Genomic DNA, 20,121 nt, shown 5'->3' with positions numbered 1-20,121 from the left:
CATTTAAATCTGCTCTGATCTTGGTTAGTTCCTTCCTTCTGCTTGCTCTGGGTTTTGTTTGTTGTTGTTCAGTTCTTGTAGGTGCAGCGTTAGGTTGTTTATTTAAAATGTTTCCACCTTTTAGGTAAGCCTATATTTCTATGAACTTTCCTCCCAGAACTGACTTTGCTGTGCCCTGGTTTTGGGTTGTATTCATTTTCCATTTGTTTCCAGAAAGTTTTTGATTTATTCCATAATTTCATTGTTTACCCATTCACTGTTTAATAACATTTTATTCAATCTCCATGTATTTGAATGTTTTTGAATTTTTCCTTATTGGTTGCTTTCTAGTTTCAGGCCATTTCTTGGATCTTGTGATCCAAGAAAATGCTTGATATGACTTCAATTTTCTTGAATTTGTTCATGCTTTTTTTGTATTGTATCCTGTCAATTTGAAAAGAAGGTATATTTTGCTTTTTTGGGTTGAAAGATTCTGTATATAACTAGTGTGTCGTTCAGTCTTGCTATGTTCCTGTTAATTATTTGTTTGGAAGATCTGTCCATTGTTGACAGTGAGGTGTAAAAATGTCCTACTATGATTGTGGTGCTGTCTATATCTTTCTTGAAGTCCTCCAAGATTTTCCTTATATATTTGGTGCTTCTATGTTGGGCTCCTATGTTTGGTGCTCCTATGTTGGGTGCTCTATGCATTGTAAATGCATACATTTACAATGTTTATAGCTTCTAAGGCTTTCTTCCCTTTAGAATTATGAAATGACCTTCTTTGCCTCCTTTTATGGCCTTTGTTTTGAAATCTGCATTGTCTGGTATATGTATTGCTACCCCACCTTTTTTTCCTGTGTGTTTGCTTGGGATATTTTTCACCAGCCCTTCACTTTCAGTCTGTCACTTTTAGGTCTTATGTTCTGAGGTGGGTCTCTTGTGGACAGTGTATATGTTTTCTTATCTATTGAGCTACACTATGTCTTTTGATTGGAGCATTTAATCTATTTACAATTAAGGTTACTATTGACAGGTATGTATCCTAAGCCAGTTTTTCCTTTTGTACCTGTGTTCCCCTCTTTCTCACTCTATACCTTCATCTTCTTAAAGCATTCCTGTTAGCAAGTCTTGCAAAGCTGGTTTGGTGGAGGTGTATTCTTTTAGCCATCTTTTGTCTTGGAAATTTCTTATTTTGCCTTCCATTTTAAAATGACAGTCTTGCTGGGTAGAGTAGTCTTGGTTGCAAGCCTTTGCTTTGGAATATGTCTTACCATTCCCTTCTGGCTTATAGTGTTTCTTTTGAGAAATCAGCTGCAGTCAACCTTACTGCAGCTCCCTTGTATGTCACTATCTCTTTCTCCCTTGCTGCTTTTAATATTCTCTTTGGTGATCTGACTTATTTTAACAAGAACACTTTGGCTATTATGTTGGGTATGAGATATTAAGAAGGCAACAGTGCAAGTAGGGAGACTCATTTAGAATAGTGTGTTAATCTTGGTATGGGATGGCTTTGGACAAGTGCTAGCTATACTGTTAAAGACAACTAATTATAATCTGGATACATTTTGAGTCCATAGATGAGCAGACTTGCTGTTATTGTAATATCCTATTTCTTTACATTGTTGTTTAATTGGTCTTAGTGGTTCTTGGACATTATATTTGTATAAGTTCCCCAGCATTCTGGTTCTCACCAGAGGTTAATAACCACTTCCTTTATAAGTTCCCCCCATTTTCTCTATCCTTATTTTCCCTCTGTCCTCCTTTTTCAAATTGTAGTGTTAAGAGCTATTTATTTCCTATTCTTAGTTTGCCCTTTTTTCCTGAGAAGTTTTCTTTTTCCTGAAACATGAAAGAAGATACCTCCTTATTTCTTTTTTGTTTTCTTACAGATTGGGAATCCAGAAGAGAAACCAGGAATTTATCTCCAAAGCAGAGCTGTTATGAAATTAAATCATTGCAACCAGAGATAAAAACACCTATAAGGTCTAACCTTGTATGCATTAGGGTTAGAGATAATAGTGAAATCAAATGCTACCTGGAGAGACAACAAGATGGACATTTCAAACCGGCTCTAATAACCTCTGAAGAAATGTCTGCTTTCATTCAGTGCAAAGTTTATAGAGTACCTCAGATAATTCATACTGGGAGGAAGTCATGTGAATACAAGGAATGTAAGGAAGTTTTCAGGTACCAATCAGACCATATTCAACATGAAAGCAGTCATAATAAGGAAAAAAACTCTAAATGCAGAGAATGTGGAAAAGCCTTGAATAGTAGGTCAGACTTGAATAAGTGTCAGAGAATTCATGAAAGAAAGGAAAGTAATGAAGGTAATAAACATGCCTTTATTCATGATTCTGAAATTACTGAACCTCAGAGCATTAATACTGGGGAGAAGGTTCTTAAATGTAAAGAATGTGGGAAAACCTTTTCTTCTAACTCACAGCTTATTAACCATCAAAGGATTCATATTGGTGAGAAACCCTATGAATGTAAGGAGTGTAAGAAGGCCTTTCCAACTACTTCACAACTTAATTTACATCAGAGAATTCATACACATGAGAGGTACTATGAATGTAAGGAATGTGGAAAAGCTTTCACCCGTCCCTCACACCTTTTTCGACATCAGAGGATCCACACTGGTGAGAAACCCCATAAATGTAAAGAATGTGGTAAAGCTTTTCGTTATGACACACAACTTAGTCTTCATCAAATAATTCATACCGGTGAAAGACGCTATGAATGTAAGGAATGTGGAAAGGTATATAGCTGTGCCTCACAACTGAGTCTACATCAAAGAATTCATACTGGCGAGAAACCTCATAAATGTAAGGAATGTGGGAAAGCTTTTATCTCTTATTCACATCTTATTCGACATCAGAGTGTTCATACTGGTGATAAACCATACAAATGTAAGGAATGTGAGAAATCCTTTCGTCGTGGCTCAGAACTTACTCGACATCAAAGAGCTCACACTGGTGAGAAACCCTATAAATGTACGGAATGTGCAATGACCTTTACTTGTAGCACAGAACTTATTCGACATCAAAAAATTCACACTGGTGAGAGACCCCACAAATGTAAGGAATGTGAAAAATCTTTTATTCGAAGGTTAGAACTTACTCATCATGAGAGAACTCATAATGGTGAAAAACCGTATGAGTGTAAGGAATGTGGAAAGGCCTTTGGTCGTGGCTCAGAACTTAGTCGACACCAGAAAATTCACACTGGTGAGAAACCTTATGAATGTAAGCATTGTGGAAAAGCCTTTATTCGTGGCTCACACCTTAGTCAACATCAAAAAATTCATGCAGGACAGAGGAATGAATGAAGATATGGGAACATTCAGAATTTAATTGACATCTGAAATTCATACTAGTAAAACAGAAACAAATCTCTATGATTATAAGGAATATGGGAAAGTACATAAGAATAACTTAATATCAAGAGTTTGTACTGTGAATGTAAAGTGTTTAAGGGCCAGAATGTTAGGAATTGGGAGGGTTTATTTGTGTTTCAGAATTCCTTTCCTATCATAGTGCAATTGGTAAAAAAAACTGAATGTAAGAAAAATGGGAAAGTTTAGGATAGCAGCAAATGTGTTAAGAGGCATTAATAGTTCAAACCTTTCTCAACATCAGGATCATTAGCCCTCAAGAGAGATTAGAAGTTTTATAACATAAATAGTATATATATGGGACACCAATTTCTTTACCTATCAAGTTATTCATCTGACAATTCATACTTGAAGGTTATGTTAATATTAAAATTATACCAGATTACTGTCCTTTCTAAATCATGTTAGTATTTGCAAACTCATTGTCTAAAATTAAACTGAGTAAGAGTGGGGAAAGGTTGAACCAATATTTAGTCTTTATTGTCTTCACCATCATAACTCCTTATAAGGCAAATTATTTAAATATATCTAAATTTTCTCATTTATACATTGATAATAACACCATAATTCTTAGTAGCATTGTGAAGATTAAATAATTATATCTTTTATAAGTGTTTGCATTGTATTGAAAATGTATTAGGACTTCCAGTCAAGATGGAGGTATAGATAGACACACTGTGCCTCCTCACACAACCAAAATTAAGAACAAAAAAATTAGAAACAACAACAAAAAAACAACCAGAACTGACAGAAAATTGAGTTTTATGGGTGTCCGACCACCACTCAGCCAGACCAATGAACCAGGCAAAAACAGGAAGCAAGAGAGACCGCACAACTTAGGGCCCAAGCACCGGGAAATAAAGCCTAAAAGCACCGATTGAAAACACCAATTGAAAACACTTAAGGTGCCAGGAGAGACTCCCAGCCACACAGGAGAGTTTGTTGAAGAGACCCACCAGGTCCTAAAACATACATAAGCCCACAAACCCGGGAACTAGCACCAGAAGGGCCCGATTTGGCTGGGGAAAACAGCAGAAGGGACTTAAATACGAGAAAGTAGAGAAAGCGCCATGGTTCCCTCTCTGACCCTGCCCCAACATACACCTTCACAACCTAGCTACTGGGTTGTCCCACCCTGGTGAACACATAAGAATCTGCCCCTCACTATGTAACAGGTGCCACCCCCCCCCAAAAAATGGCTCAAATGGAAGAACAGATCAAAGCCTGAGAGCCAATACTTTTAAGTGACCAAGAGATAGCCAGTCTATCAGATGCACAGTTCAAACGACTGGTGGTCAGAATGCTCACAGAATTGGTTGATTTTAGTCGCAAATTAGATGAAAAAATGAAGGCTACACTAAGTGAAATGAAGGAAAATGCACAGGGAAGCAATACTGATAGGAAAAAAAAAGCAGACTCAAATCAATGGAGAGGACCAGAAGGAAGAAACAACCAACCAAATAGAAAAAAGAAGAAACAAGACTTCAAAAAAATGAGGGGAGGCTTAGGAACCTCCAGGACATCTTTAAACGTTCCAACATCTGAATTATAGGGGTGCCAGAAGGGGAACAGGAACAGCAACAATTGGAAAACTTATTTGAACAAATAATAAAGGAGAATTTCCCCAATCTGGCAAAGGCAATAGACTTCCAGGAAGCTCAGAGAGTGCCAAAGAAGTTAGACCCAAGGAAGAACATACAAAGGCACATCATAATGACTTTAGCCAAGATTAATATGAAGGAGAGAATTCTAGAAGCAGCAAGAGAAAAGGGGACAGTCACCTATAAAGGAGTTCCCATCAGACTGTCAGGTGATTTCTCAAAAGAGACCTTACAGGCAAGAAGGGGCTGGAAAGAAGTATTCTAAGTCATGAAAGGCAAGTACTTACATCCAAGATTGCTCTATCTAGCAAAGCTTTCATTTAGAATGGAAGGGCAGATAAGTGCTTCTCAGATAAGGTCAAGTTAAAGGAGTTCATCATCACCAAGCCCTTATTATGTGAAATGTTAAAGGGACTTCTCTAGGAAAAAGAAGATGAAAAACATGTACAGTAAAATGACAGCAAACTCACAATTAACAACCATGCCTAAAATAAAGAAGCAAAATAAGCAAATAACTAGAACAGTAACAGAACCACAGAAAAGAAGATCACATAGAGGGTTAGCAAACAGGAGAGTAGGAGGATGAGAGAGGGGGAAAAGATACAGAGAATAAGTAGCATAGACAGTAGGTAGAAAATAGATGGGGAGGGCAAGAATAATATGGGAAATGTAGAAGCTAAAGAACACAGGGACATGAACTAAAGGGGGAATGTGGGTGGTAGGGGGTATGCAAGGTGGAGGAAAATGAAGGGGGGAAATGGGACAACTGTAATAGCATAATCAATAAAATATATTTTAAAAATATTAGGTAAGAGATGCTTTTATTTTTTACTTTCACAATTTTGTATTAGAGATTACATGAGAATAGGACCTTTTGGGTTTGTTGACTACATGAATATCTTGCATTGTAACTTTATTTTTTATTTTGATACTTATTTTTTGCATTTTTTTGTTGTTCAAGTAGAGTTGTCTCCATTTTCCTGCCACCACTTTCCCCCCTGCCTCACACACCCACATCTGCCACTTTCAATTTTTCCAACTTTTAGCTTTGCCCATGGGTCCTTTATACCTGTTCCTTGATGACCCTTTCCCTTCTTTCTCCCCTTCTTTCTCCCCTTATCCCTCTTCCCACTCCCCTATGGTTATTGTCAGTATGTTCTGTATTTCAAATTCTCCGGTTGTATTTTGCTGACTTGCTTGTTTTGTTAATTAGGTTCCACTTGAAGAAGAGATCATATGGTATTTGTCTTTCACCACTTGGCTTATTGCACTTAGCATTATGTTCTATATTCCCATCCATCCATGCTGTCATGAAGGTTAGTAGCTCCTTTCTTTCTGCTCATAGAATTCCATTGTGTAAGTTTTTGGTCCATAGTTTTTGGTCCATTCATTTAATGATGGGCACTTAGGTTGCTTCCAACAACACTTAGCTATTGTAAATTGTGCTGCTATGAACATTCGGGCACATAGATTCTTTTGGATTGTTTTTTTTAGGGTTCTTGGGATATAATCCTAAAGGCAGTTTCATTGTTAGTATTCTGAGGAAATTCCATAGTGGTTGCACCAGTCTGCAATTGCACCAATGGTACAACATTGTTCACTTTCCTCCACATCCTCTCCTACACTTTTTGTTTGTTGCTTTGTTTATGATGACCATTCTTACTGGTGTGAACAGGTATTTCCTTGTGGTTTTAATTTGCATCTGATTCATGGCTAGTGATGCTAAACCTCCTTTTCTTTGTCTCTGGGCCCTATCTGTGTCCTCCTTGAGAAATGTCTGTTCAAGTGCTTTGCCCACCTTTTACTTGGGTTTGTCTTCTTAGAGTGGAGTTGTGTCAGTTCTTTGAATATTTTGGAGATCAAACCCTTGTCTGAGGTATCCTTGGCAAATATGTTTTCCCATATGGTTGGTTCCCTTTTCATTTTAATGCTGTTCCCTTTAGCTGTGCTGAAGCTTTTTATTTTGATCCCATTTGTTTATTCTTTTCTTTATGTCCCTTGCTCCAGGAGACATAGCAGTGAAAATTTTGTTGTGTGAAATAACTGAGATTTTCCTGCCTATATTCTCCTCTAGGACTTTAATGGTATCATGACTTACAGTTACTTTTTTTATTCATCTTGAATTTATTTTTGTGTATGGTGTAAGTTGGTACTCGAGTTTCATATTTTTTTGCACGTAGCTGTCCAGCTCTCCCAACACCATTTTTTTAAGAGGCTGTTTTACTCCATTTTATGTTGCTGCCCCTTCTGTTGAATATTAATTGACCATAGATACTTGGGTTTATTTCTGGGCTCTCTGTTCTGTTCCACTGGTCTATCTGTTTTTATGCCAGTACCAGGCTGTTTTGATTACAGTAGCCTTGTAATACAGTTTGGTATCAGGTATTATGGTCCCTCGTACTTTGCTCTTCTTTGTCAAAATTGCAGCAGCTGTTCAGGGTCATTTATCGTTCCATATAAATTTTTTAAATATCTGTTCTGTGTCTGTGAAATATGCCATTGGTACTTTTAATAGGCATTGTACTGAATCTGTACAAATTGCTTTGGATAGTGTGGATATTTTGATGGTGTGAATTATTACAATCCATGAACAGGGTATATGTTTCTATTTGTTTATGTCTTCCTTAATTTCTTTTTTTAGTCTTGTATAGTTTGCTGATTACAGGTTTTTTTCATCCTTGGTTAGGTTTATTCCTATGTATTTTATTTTTCTTGTTGCTATATCAAACAGGTTTTTTTCCTGACTTCTGCTTCAGCTGTTTCATTGTTGGTATACAAAAATGCCTTTGATTTCTGGATATTGAGTGTGTATCCTGCTGTTTTGCCAAATTCATATATTAGGTTGAGCAGTTTTTTGGCAGAGTACAGGATTTTTTATGTATACTATCATGTCACCTACAAACAATGACAGGTTTGTTTCTTCTTTTCTGATTTGGATGTCTTTTATTTCTTATTCTTGTTTGATTTCTGTGGCTATGACTTCCAATAGTACGTTTAATAGAAGTGGTGAAAGTGGAAAACCTTGTTTTGGTCCAGATCTTAGCGGTAAAGTTTTTAGCTTTTGTCCATTGAGTGTTATATTGGATGTAGTTCTCTCATATATGGCCTTTATTATGTTGAGGAATACTCCCTCTATTCCAACTTTGCTGAGTGTTTCTATCATAAATGAGTACTATACCTTATCAAATGCTTTTTCTGCATCAACTGATATGATCTTGTGATTTTTGTCCTTGCCTTTGTTTATGTGATGTGTTATGTTTATTGATTTGCGAATATTGTAGCATCCTTGCATTCCTGGGATGAATCTCACTAGGCCATGGTGTATGATCTTTCTAATGTATTGCTGGATGCAGTTTGCCAATATTTTGTTGAGGATTGTAGCGTCTGTATTGATCAGCTATATCTTTCTTTGTTGTGTCTTTATGTGGTGTTGTTGGCTTCATAAAAAGAGTTCGGGAGTCTTCCATCTTCTTGCATTTTTTGGAATGGTCTCTGAAGGATAGAGGTTACCTCTTCTTTAAATGACCTGTGAGTTCTCCTGTCTTTGTAGGGTAAACTTCTGTGGTAGGAATTCTGTGAGGTTCAGTGGTGTGGTCCCTTTGATCTCCTTGTCTGGACACTGTAAGTTTGCCCTTTCTTCTGTTTGTGTGGGCTCTCTTGCTGTGCCTGGGATTTTACCTTTTGGTGGTTCCTTTGTTGGTGGGTTCTCTCCTCCAGCAGGTATACTGATGTTCGTAGCTGCCACCTGTTCTTATATGTAGTCAGTGACGGGGGTAGGCAATATGGATTAAGACAGTGGGACAGTATTTTATAGGATATAGAGTACCAGCATATAGGGAAAAGATAGGAGATTCTTTGGATAAGTATAGCATTAACTGTGATATTTCACCCAACTAGCCACATTTTATAAAAGGTGAAGGAAAGATAAGACTCTTGTTACAGGGAGGAGGATTGGGAGCTGAATCCAGAAAACAGAGCACTTGTGCAGGGTTAGATGATGAGATATAGTGGGAATAAAGTAGAGAAAGTAGGTGTAGTGTGAGAGAGAATAGAGTTAACCACAACAATATTAATGCTTGGGAATAAAGTGAAGTGGGCTAAATTCATGGAGGGTTGCTGTGTAATATGTACAATTGTATGGAACAATTATTTATAATATTACTAGAACAACAATAACATACCAAGAAATGTATGATTTGGATAACCAGAATAGAAAGTACTCAATCAAGAATAATGTGTTATTGGAAGACGAGTGATGTGAAAGAAGGAAAATTAAAATGCATTAAAGAGAGAATAAGGAAAACCAGTCAAACAATGCAATTAAACAGAAAAATAGGGGTGGCTTGGGAAGATGGTGGCAGAGTAGGACAAAGGATTTCGCTTCCCCCCCACGCACCGGAGAAAAACCGAGCTGATCTTCAGAGGAGCGCGGTGGACAGCCAACAGGGACCCAGCATATAGGAAGGTAGGACTCCAGAAATTGGAGCAGACTCTGAATGACCAGATGGTGAGGAGAGACGGCTGCAGGTCAATAAGGTCCGAGGGAATGGTGCAGAGGCTGCAGGCCCTCCGTGGGCCGCACCAGGGCCCAAGCCGAGCCAGGGCCTGGGCTGGTCCACCTCAGTCTCTGGGAGCGGAGGGCTGGAAGCAAGGGCCTTGGGAGAGAGCCAGTAACCAGCTCCTTACCTACCCAGCTGGGCACAGTTTGAAAAACTCCAAGAGAGATCTGTTTCCTTGGAGTATCAGGGAGAGGAGTGGGTATGAAGAAGCAAAACAGAGAGCTTTGATCACACGTGGAGTCTGTGGTTGCCAGCTTGGGGGAATTGAGTCACCCTTGTGTTCCCACATAGCACTGAGAAAGGGTCGCACCCAAGCCAGCAGGACCAGAGAAGCCTGGCTGGGAACGAACATCCACACCCCAGACTGAATCCTGGAGAAAGTGTGCTCTCGGGCACTGAGGAGAAGATCTTGGGAGAGCAATTGTGAGACCAGCTCAGTTCACTGAGAAGGGAGAAAGGCAGCACTAATCGACCCTCTGACTGCTGCAGCTTAGTGCGACCAGCAGAAAAGGCTCGACTAGCTGGAAACCAACAAGTGGTGTTTTTTTTTTCTTTTAATAAATATGTTTTTTAACTTTATTATTGTTTTATCTTTCAATACTTTTACCCTCTCTCTTCTTGTTTCTTGTTTTATTCCTTTTTTCTTTCTTTCCAAACCTACCACTTTCTCCTCCCTTCTGCTGCCTTTTTTTTTCTTTCTTTTCAACCCCCTACCCCCTAAGTGAGACAAAAGATTTGGACCAGCGAAAATACCAGAGTTGGACTCAAAGAGGGGGCATCCCAACAGTAGAGAAAGAGAGACAAAATTCACTTTGCTATAACAGAAAAACTACAAGTTACTGCATATTTGTATATTTCATCATTCTTACATCTTTTACTTTAATAGTATCTCTGTATTCCTCCTCTTTCTATATAGTCTTCTTTACCTTGGCTGGATATATTCTATCACTTGACAGGTTTCCCCTGTCCCCTCAGTCATAGTGAATGCTAATTTACTTTCCTTTACTGCCCCTTTCCCAGTTAGCAAAATGTTGGAAGTCCAGTGCTCCCTAATCTTGGTATATCATAGATTCTGTTGTATAATTGTTGCTCTAATATTATTGTAAATAATAGTTATTGCATGCTGTTGTAAATACTACACAACACCCCCCTCCAGATCATAGCGCACTTCATTGTTGCCTGAACTATAATACTGCAGTGGTTGACTCTGTTCTCTCTGACACTACACCTATTTACCATCCCTTATTTTCACGTTATCTCAGAATATGACCTCCCTCAAACTCACTCCTTTCTGGATCCCAATCACAAGCCTTCCCTCCCCAACAAGAGCCTTATCTTTCTTCCACCCTTTCTGAAAAGTGGCTAGGTGGGTTGAAGATTAGGGTTGTCGCTGTACATAGTCGGGGGAGCGCCAGTCTCTTCTCTACCAGCTGCTACTGTAAATATCATAGAATACACTCCTACCGTCACAAACCAGTTTGCCTTCCCCTCCAGCTGATCACAAGCAGAAATAAAAAAGAATAGGTGGAAGCAATGAACACCAGGATACCCAAAGGAAGAGGAAACCCAACAACAAAGGAACCACCAACAGATAACAGAAGAAGGTGAAGTAGGGAGTAGAAACCACAAAAACCTCAACCCAAGATTTACCTGGAAATACAACTAAACAGCAGAGAAACTTCCCAGGGCAAACAACTGAACAAGAGCAAAACAGAATCTTCAAAACACTGTATATGCTGAAGAACTAGGTTCAATGCAACCTACCCTCACCAGCACAGCAAATTAAAATGAGTAGGGGACAGAGGGACCCCAACAGTTAACCAACTGGTGGGAAGAAGCCACAAAACACCCAGAAACAACAAAAACCCAAAGACAAACTCAGAGCTAATGTTAAGCACAGCCCAAGACCAGTGATCTAGGGGCATCAAGGAGACTACACCACTGAATCTCACAGGTATTATACCACAGAAGTGCACACCATAAATCCAGGAAGCCAGAAGAAATCAATTTAAGGAGCTGAAGCTAAAAAAAGAGTCTCACAAACAATGGGAAGACAAAGAAACAACCCCCCAATGAAAGGAAAGGAGGAAGCCTCAGAAAGAATGCTAGATGAAATAGAGGCAAGTCAGATGTCAGATATTAAATTGTTTATCAGGAAGTCCAAAAGAGCTCTCAATGAGCTACCAGCAACTGCAGGGAAGCTACAATGAACTCACTGCAAACTATATCAAAATGAAAAAGGAAATAGAAACTACCAACAAGGGCCAAGAGGAAATGAAGAATACAATTTTGGAGCTGAAGAACACGGTAGAAGGTATCAAATAGGGTCAATGAAGCAGAAGATCTGATAAGAGAGTTGGAGGACAAAGTAGAAAAAAACACCAGGAGAGGAGCCAGCTACAGGAGCTGGGACATTCTCAGCCACTGTGCCACTTACATAGCGACGGGACTGGATGCCGGGAGTCAGGTACAAAAGCTGGGACGCTCCAAACCCCTGTGATGGCCCTGGGCGGAAGAGGAGCCACCTACGGGAGCCGGGACATTCCCAGCCTCTGTGCCGCTGCCATAGTAACCGGCCTGGGCACTTGAGGAGGTGGCTACTACAGCCGGGACATTCAGCAGTGGTAGGCGACCAACGCAGGGACCAGCATGAGAATAGGTGGAGACGAAGAACATCAAGAAACTTCAAGGAGTCTGCACCACTGAACTTCACAAGGATCATACCACAGAAGTTCACACCATAAAACCAGGGTGTCAGAACAGATCAATTTTAGAAGCAGAGACTAACAGGAAGAGTCTCGAACAATGGGAAGACAAAGAAACAATCCCCAAATGAAAGAAAAAGCAGAAACTTCAGAAAGAATGTTAGATGAAATAGAGGCTGATCAACTATCAGATAGTGAACTCAAAGCACTGATTATTACGAAGTTCAAAGAGCTCACAGTGAACTACCAGAAACTACAGGGGAACTACAATGATCTCTCTGCAAACTGCATCAACATGAAAAAGGAAATGGAAACAATCAGCAAGGGACAAGAGGTAATGAAGAATACAATTTCCGAATTGAAGAACACAATAGAAAGTTTCAAAAGTAGGATAGATGAAGCAGAGGATACGATTAGTGAGTTGGAGGAAAAGGTAGAAACCATCTCACAGAAAGAGCAAGAAGATGAAAAGAGGCTCAGAAAGAATGAAGAGGGAGTAAGAGAAATGCAAGATAATATGAAACGTAATAATATTTGAATAATAGGAATACTAGAAGGAGAAGAACAAGGGATAGAAAACGTATTTGAACGAGTAATGAGAGAAAATTTCCCTAATTTGATAAGAGAAAAAGTCTCACAAATCCAGGAATCACAGAGAGTCCCAATCAAGAGGAACCCAAGGAGGCCCACTTCAAGACACATCATCATCAAAATGGCAAAATTCCAAGACAAAGAGAGAATCTTAAAGGCAGAAGGGAGAAAAAAGAAATAACCTACAAGGGAGCCCCAATAAGGTTAGCTACTGATTTCTCAATGGAAACACTTCAAGCAAGAAGAGAATGGCAAGAAATATTCCAAGTAATGAGAACCAGAGGCCTACAACCAAGGCTACTTTACCCAGCAATGCTCTCAATCAAGATAGATGGCCAAATAAAGAGCTTCCAAGACAAAAGAAGCCTAAAAGAATATGCCTCCACCAAACCAGCTCTACAAGAAATACTAAAACGACTGCTTTAAGGGAAGGAAATATAAGAGGGAGACAGAGAGGAACACAGGTACAAAAATGGCAATGAATAAGTACCTATCAATAATAACCTTAAACGTAAATGGATTAAATGCTCCAATCAAAAGACACAGAATAGCTCAATGGGTAAGAAAGCATGACCCACACATATGCTCCCTACAAGAGACCCACCTCAGGACAAAAGACCATCACAGACTAAAAGTAAAACGCTGGAAACAAGTTTTCCAAGCAAATGGACAAGAAAAAAAAAGCTTGGGTAGCAATTCTCATAACGGACAAAATAGACTTAAAAAAAATGGCCATAAAGAGAGACCCAGAAGGTCACTTCATTATACTCAAGGGAAGAATCCACCAAGAAGACATTACCATTGTAAACATATATGCACCAAACATAGGGGCACCCAAATATATCAAGAAAATCTTAGAGGACTTCAAGAAAGATATTGACAGCAACACAATTATAGTAGGGGATTTTAACACCCTACTATCAAAAATGGACAGATCTTCCAAACAAATTATCAACAAAGATATTGTGGCATTAACACCCTAGATGAAATGGATTTAACCGATATACATAGAGCCCTTCATCCCAAAGAAGCTAAATACACATTCTTTTCAAATGCACATGGAACATTTTCAAAGATAGACCACATGATAGGACACAAAACGAGCCTCAAAAAAATTCGAGAAAATTGAAATCATACCAAGCATCTTCTCTGACCACAAGGGACTGAAATTGGAAACCAACCCCAAAGAAAAAACCCAAAGCACCCAAAATCATGGAGACTGCATGGTATGCTATTAAACAATGAATGGGTCAAGAATAAAATTAGGGAAGAAATCAAAACATTTCTGGAAACAAATGACAATGATCTCACAACAACCGAAAACTTATGGGACACAGTGAAGGCAGTCCTGAGAGGGAAGTTCATAGCAATACAGGCCTACCTAAAGAAGATAGAAACATTTCAAACAAACAACCTAACCTTACGCCTGCAAGAACTCGAGGAACAACAACAAAGACAGTCCAGAGCAAGCAGAAGGAAGGAAATAACCAAGATTAGAGCAGAATTAAATGACATAGAAACTAAAAGCACAATTCTAAGGATCAATGAATCCAGGAGTTGGTTCTTTGGGAAGATAAACAAAATAGACAAGCCTTTAAGTAGGCTCATCAAGAAAAGAAGAGAGAGGACACAAATAAACAATCAGAAATGAAAGGGGAGAGATTACAACTGATACCACAGAAATAGAAGGGATTGTAAGAAATTACTATGAAGAACTGCATGCCAAGAAATTTGAAAACCTAGGGGAAATGGACACATTTCTAGAAAAATACAATCTTCCAAAACTCAGTGAAAAAGAAACAAAATCTAAATACACCAATAACAGGAAAAGAAATTGAAGCAGTAATCAAAAAACTCCCATCACACAAAAGCCCCGGACCAGATGGTTTCACAGAATTCTACAAAGCGTTTAAGGAATAGCTAACCCCTATTCTCCACAGACTATTCCCAAAAATCCAGAAGAATGGAAAACTCCCAAATTCTTTTTATGAATTCCAAAACCAGATAGAGACACAACAAAGAAAGAAACTTCAGGCCAATATCGCTGATGAACATAGATGCTAAAATCCTCAACAAAATATTGGCAAATCACATCCAACAATATATCCAAAAGATCATACACCAAGACCAAGTGGGATTCATCCCAGGTATGCAAGGATGGTTCAATATTTGTAAATCAGTAAATGTAATACATCACATAAACAAAAGCAAAGACAAAAATCATATGATCATATTAATAGATGGGGAAAAAGTTTTCGATAAGGTACAATACGCATTTATGATAAAAACACTCAGCAAACTGGGAATACAGGGAACATTTCTTAAAATAATAAAGGCCATATATGAGAGACCTAGAGCCAATATCATACTCAATGGGAAGAAACTAAATTTCACTAAGATCAGGAACAAGACAAGGATGTCCACTCACCACTTGTATTCGATATAGTATTGGAAGTTTTAGCCACATCAATCAGGCAAGAAAAGGAAATAAAAGGCATCGAAATAGGAAAGGAGGAAACAAAACTGTCACTGTTTGAAGATGACATGATAGTGTACATGGAAAATCCTGTAGACTCTACCCAAAAACTGCTCGAACTAATTAATGAATTTGGCAAAACAGCAGGATACAAAGTCAATATCCAGAAATCAAAGGCATTTTTGTATACCAACAGTGAATCAGCAGAAGCAGGAATCAAGGAAAAAATCTATTCGATATAGCAAAAAGAAAAATAAAATATCTGGGAATAAACCTAAGGAGGTAAAAGACCTGTATGCAGAAAACTACACAGCCCTGAAGAAAGAAATCAAGGAAGACACAAACAAATGGAAACATATACCTTGTTCATGGATTGGGACAATTAACAACATCAAAATGTCCATACTACCCAAAGCAATATACAGATTCAATGGAATCCCTATTAAAGTACCAATGGCATATTTCACAGACATAGAACAAACACTTCAGAAATTTATATGGAACCATAAACAAACCCGAATAGCAGCTGCTCTTTTGAGAAAGAAGAACAAAGTAAAAGGGATCACAATACCTGATATCAAACTGTATTACAAGGCCACTGTAATCAAAACAGCCTGGTACTGGCATAAAAACAGGCACATAGACCAATGAAACAGAACAGAGAGCCCAGAAATCAACCCAACTCTCTACAGTCAATTAATATTTGACAAAGGGGCAGTAACATAAAATGGAGTAAAGATAGCCTCTTCAACAAATGGTGTTGGGAGAACTGGACAGCTATGTGCAAAAAAAATGAAACTTGAGCACCGACTTACACCATACACCAAAATAAATTCAAGATGGATAAAGACTTAAATATAAGCCATGACACCATTAAAGTCCTAGAGGAGAACATTGGCAAGAAAATCTCAGATATTTCACGCAGCAACTTCTTTACTGATATGTCCCCTAGAGTAAGGAATGTAAAGGAAAGAATAAACAAATGGGATCTCATCAAAATAAAAAGCTTCTGCATGGCTAAAGAAAACAGTATTAAATTAGCAAGACAACCAACTGTTTGGGAAAACATATTTGCCAATGATACCTCAGACAAAGGTTTAATCTCCAAAATATACAAAGAACTTACACGACTCCACTCTAAGAAGACAACCAACCCAATTAAAAAGTGGGCAAAGGACTTGAACAAACACTTCTCTGAGGAGGACATAGAGAATATCTAGAGACACATGAAGAGATGCTCAATATCGTTAGCTATCAGAGAGATGCAAATGAAAACCACAATGAGATACCACTTTACACCAGTCAGAATGGCTATCATAAACAAAGCAACCAACAACAAATGTTGGAGAGGGTGTGGGGAAAAGGGGTCCTTAGTTCACTGTTGGTGGGATTGCAGACTGGTACAACCATTATGGAAAACAGTATGAAATTTTCTCAGAAAAATAAAAATCTACCTGCCTTTTGACCCAGCAACTCTGCTGCTAGGATTATATCCCAAGAATCCTAAAACATCATTTTCAAAGAACCTATGCACCACAATGTTCATAGCAGCACAATTTACAATAGCCAAGAGTTGGAAGCAACCTAGGTGCCCATCAGTAAATGAATGGATCAAAAATGTGTGGTACATATATACAATGGAATTCTATGCTTCAGAGAGAAAGAAGGAGCTGCTACCCTTTGCAACAACATGGATGGAACTGGAAAGCATTATGCTGAGTGAAATAGACCAGGCATTGAAGGACAAATACCATATGATCTCACCTTTAACAGGAAGCTAAACAACAAAACAAACAAGCTAGCAGAATAAAAACAAAGACACTGAAATAGAGAACAAGGGGACAGTGAGCAGAGGAGAGAGGGAAGTGAATTTAAGGGGAAAAAAGGGGAGGGATTTGGAGGAACAAATAGGAAGGACACAGGTACAAGAACTAAGGGGTGTGGAAATGGGAGGGAGGTGGGGAGCACGGGGTGGGGGGGCTGGGATGGGAGAAATAGACAAAACACTGTACTTGAAAAATAACTAAATAAATTTTTTTTAATTAAAAAAAAACCAAGATGAAAAAACAGCCTACTGAGTGGAAAAAGATATTTTCCAATGATACATCTGAAGAATGGTTAATATCAAAGTTTTATTTAAAAATTCATACAACTCAACACCAAAAAATCCAATTAAGAAATGGGTAGGGTGACTGCTGGTCAACATGATGTCATAGGTAAACATAAATCACTTCTTTGTACAACCACATCAAAATTACAACTAAATTATACAACAACCATTACCCATATATGTCAGAAATGGAATTGAGTGGAAGTCTGACAACTACAGAAATAAAGAAACCACATTCATCCAGACCAATAGGAAGGGCCAGGATGTGGAATGGGCTGGTCCCACATCCACATATGGTAGATAGGAATTTGAGAGGGATATCTTGGGAATGATGTGTCCTGGCCCCCCAGCCCAGGGTTGCAGTGACAAGAACTCACTGCAAAAACCAGTAGGGATTTAATCAGTGAAAGGAAATTCTGGAGTTCCAAGCAGTTTCTGTTAAAGAACCCGCACAGAGACTCAGACTCTCACTCTCTGAGCTCCAGCACCAGGGTAGCAGCTGGAAAGGAACCAATGGCATACAGGGAGGAACTGAAGTGTCTGGCATCAAGGTGATAGCTGGGAGTTAGCTTTTGCCTTGACACAAAGGCAGGCAGAGGCCATTGTCCCTTTGAACCCTCCCCCAATCTGAGATTCCATCCCACCCAGTTTGTGGGCCCACCCAAGCTGTTAGACTTTTTCACACGAATGGCTGGTCTTGGCTCACGCTTCACAACTTCCTAAATCCTCTCAAACATGCCACAACTGGCCTCAGTGAGAGCTTAAGCCCAATACGTCTTGCTAAGTGGCCTCAAGCACAGCACTAGCATCAGCCAGCCAAGATTCAGTTTGGCTTAGCCTGGGAATCTGTGAGCCCAAAACAAGCAGCAGCCATATCAGATTGCTTTATAGCCCATGCAAGGTGGCCCCAGGCAAAGTAGTTGGGGGCTGACTTTGGCCTAGAACACCAGAGAAACCCCAGGGCCTGTGCCCTAAGTGGAGAGCTACAGACCACATTGGAGCACCACCACCCTGCCCCTATACAGCTAATCCTCCACAGAGCATAGACAGAGGTTGGTGGTCAGTGGCCACAGCCAATATTTGCAGCTGACTGGCCTGGGTAAATCCCTCACAAAGACCTGCAAACAGCAACTAAGACTCAAACTACAAGAGGAGGGTGTGCTTGGCCCACACAAAGGATACCTCTAGTGCCAAGCTTGGATGAAAAGGGATGCTGTGCTACTGGATCCTACAAGACACCTACCACATTAGGCCATACTGCCAAGACAGGGAGTCATAGCAGCTCTACCTAATACATAGAAGCAAAGAGAGGCTGCCAGAATAAAAGAGACAAAGAAACATGGCTCAAATGAAAAAACAGATAAAAACTCCGGGAAAAGAACCAAACAAAAGGGAGATAAGCAATCTATCAGATGCAGAACTTAAAACACTATTTATAAGAATACTCAAGGAACTTAGTGAGGACCTCAACATAAAAACAATCCAGTTAGAAATGAAGATTTACTAATTGAAATAAAGGACAATTTACAGAGAAACAGCAGTAAGCGGATGAAGCTGAAAATCAAAGTAATAATTTGGAAGACAAAGAAGCAAGAAATAAGCAATCAGAACAAGAAGAAATAAGAATTAAGAAAAAACAAGGATAGTGTAAGCAGCCTCTGGGACAACTTCAAGAGGTCCAACATTCACATCATAGGGATACCAGAAGAAGAGAAAGAGCAGAAAATTGGGAATTATTTTTTAAAATAATGAAAGAAAAACTCCCCTAATTTGGTGAAGGAAATAGACAAGGAAGTCCAGGAAGCAATGAGAGTCGAAACAAGATGGATGCAAAGAGGCCCACTCCTAGACACATCATAATTAAAATGCCAAACATTAAAGACAGCAAGAGAAAAGTACTTAGTTAACTTCAGGGGAGTTTCCATAAGACTGTCAGCTGATTTATCAAAATCAACTTCATAGATTAAAAGATATTGCCAAGAAATATTCAAAGTCATGAAAAGCAGGGACCTACAGCCAGGATTGCTCTATTACAATGATATCATTTAAGATCAAAGGGCAGATAAGGAGCTTCCCAGAGAAGAAAAAAACTAAAGGAGTTTATCATCACCAAATTATTATTACATAAAATGTTAAAGGGACTTATTTAAGAAAAAAATAAAAACTTTTATTTAAGAACAATAGACTGGCAATAAGTACATATCTATCAACAGTTGAATCTAAAAAACAAACTAAGTGTACAAGAAGAACATACAGAATCATGGATGTAAAGAGGGTTTTGATGGTTACCAGATGGAAAGAGAGTATGGGGGAATGGGTTAAGATGTGAGTAGGTTAAGAAGTACAAATAGGTGGTTTCAGAATAGCCATGGGGATGTAAAGTACAGTATAGTAAATGGACATGGACCATGGTGTGGGGATAGCCTGAGGGAGCAGGAAGTGCTGAGTGGAGGGGGGCAAAGGGTGGGAATTTGGGACAACTATAATAGTATAGGTAATAAAATATAATTTTTGTAGGAACCACCAAAGTTTTAGTGTTTAATATTTAATAGCACAACTGACCGAGACCCATCATGTGAAGTTATCAAGTTCAAGAAACAGGGAGCAGGGGGTCACTCTATCAACTAACTATATAGTATGCGATGAGAATGCACACTTTACAATATCAAGCCTGTCTACACATAGTAATTAGTTGCCATT

At 38.9% G+C, this 20,121-nt stretch overlaps 1 protein-coding gene across 5 annotated transcripts in view; it reads left to right on the top strand.

Moving 5' to 3' along the window:
* The window catches only part of LOC119062768 (zinc finger protein 568-like), a 40,395-nt gene extending 30,311 nt beyond the window's left edge, over positions 1-10,084 (top strand). For all 5 annotated transcript variants that reach the window (XM_053666678.1, XM_053666676.1, XM_053666677.1 and 2 more), the window contains one exon: positions 1,872-10,084. In XM_053666678.1, the coding sequence (XP_053522653.1) occupies positions 1,872-3,313 (1,442 nt within the window). In that variant the 3' untranslated portion in view covers positions 3,314-10,084. The remainder of the gene's footprint in view (positions 1-1,871) is intronic.
* The last annotated feature ends 10,037 nt before the right edge of the window (positions 10,085-20,121 follow it).

This window comes from Artibeus jamaicensis, unplaced genomic scaffold (genome assembly GCF_021234435.1).
Source record: "Artibeus jamaicensis isolate MK-2021 breed Jamaican fruit bat unplaced genomic scaffold, CSHL_Jam_final contig_464, whole genome shotgun sequence".
In the NCBI taxonomy this organism is placed as follows: Eukaryota; Metazoa; Chordata; class Mammalia; order Chiroptera; family Phyllostomidae; genus Artibeus; species Artibeus jamaicensis.
This window is presented reverse-complemented; position numbering and strand designations above follow the sequence as displayed.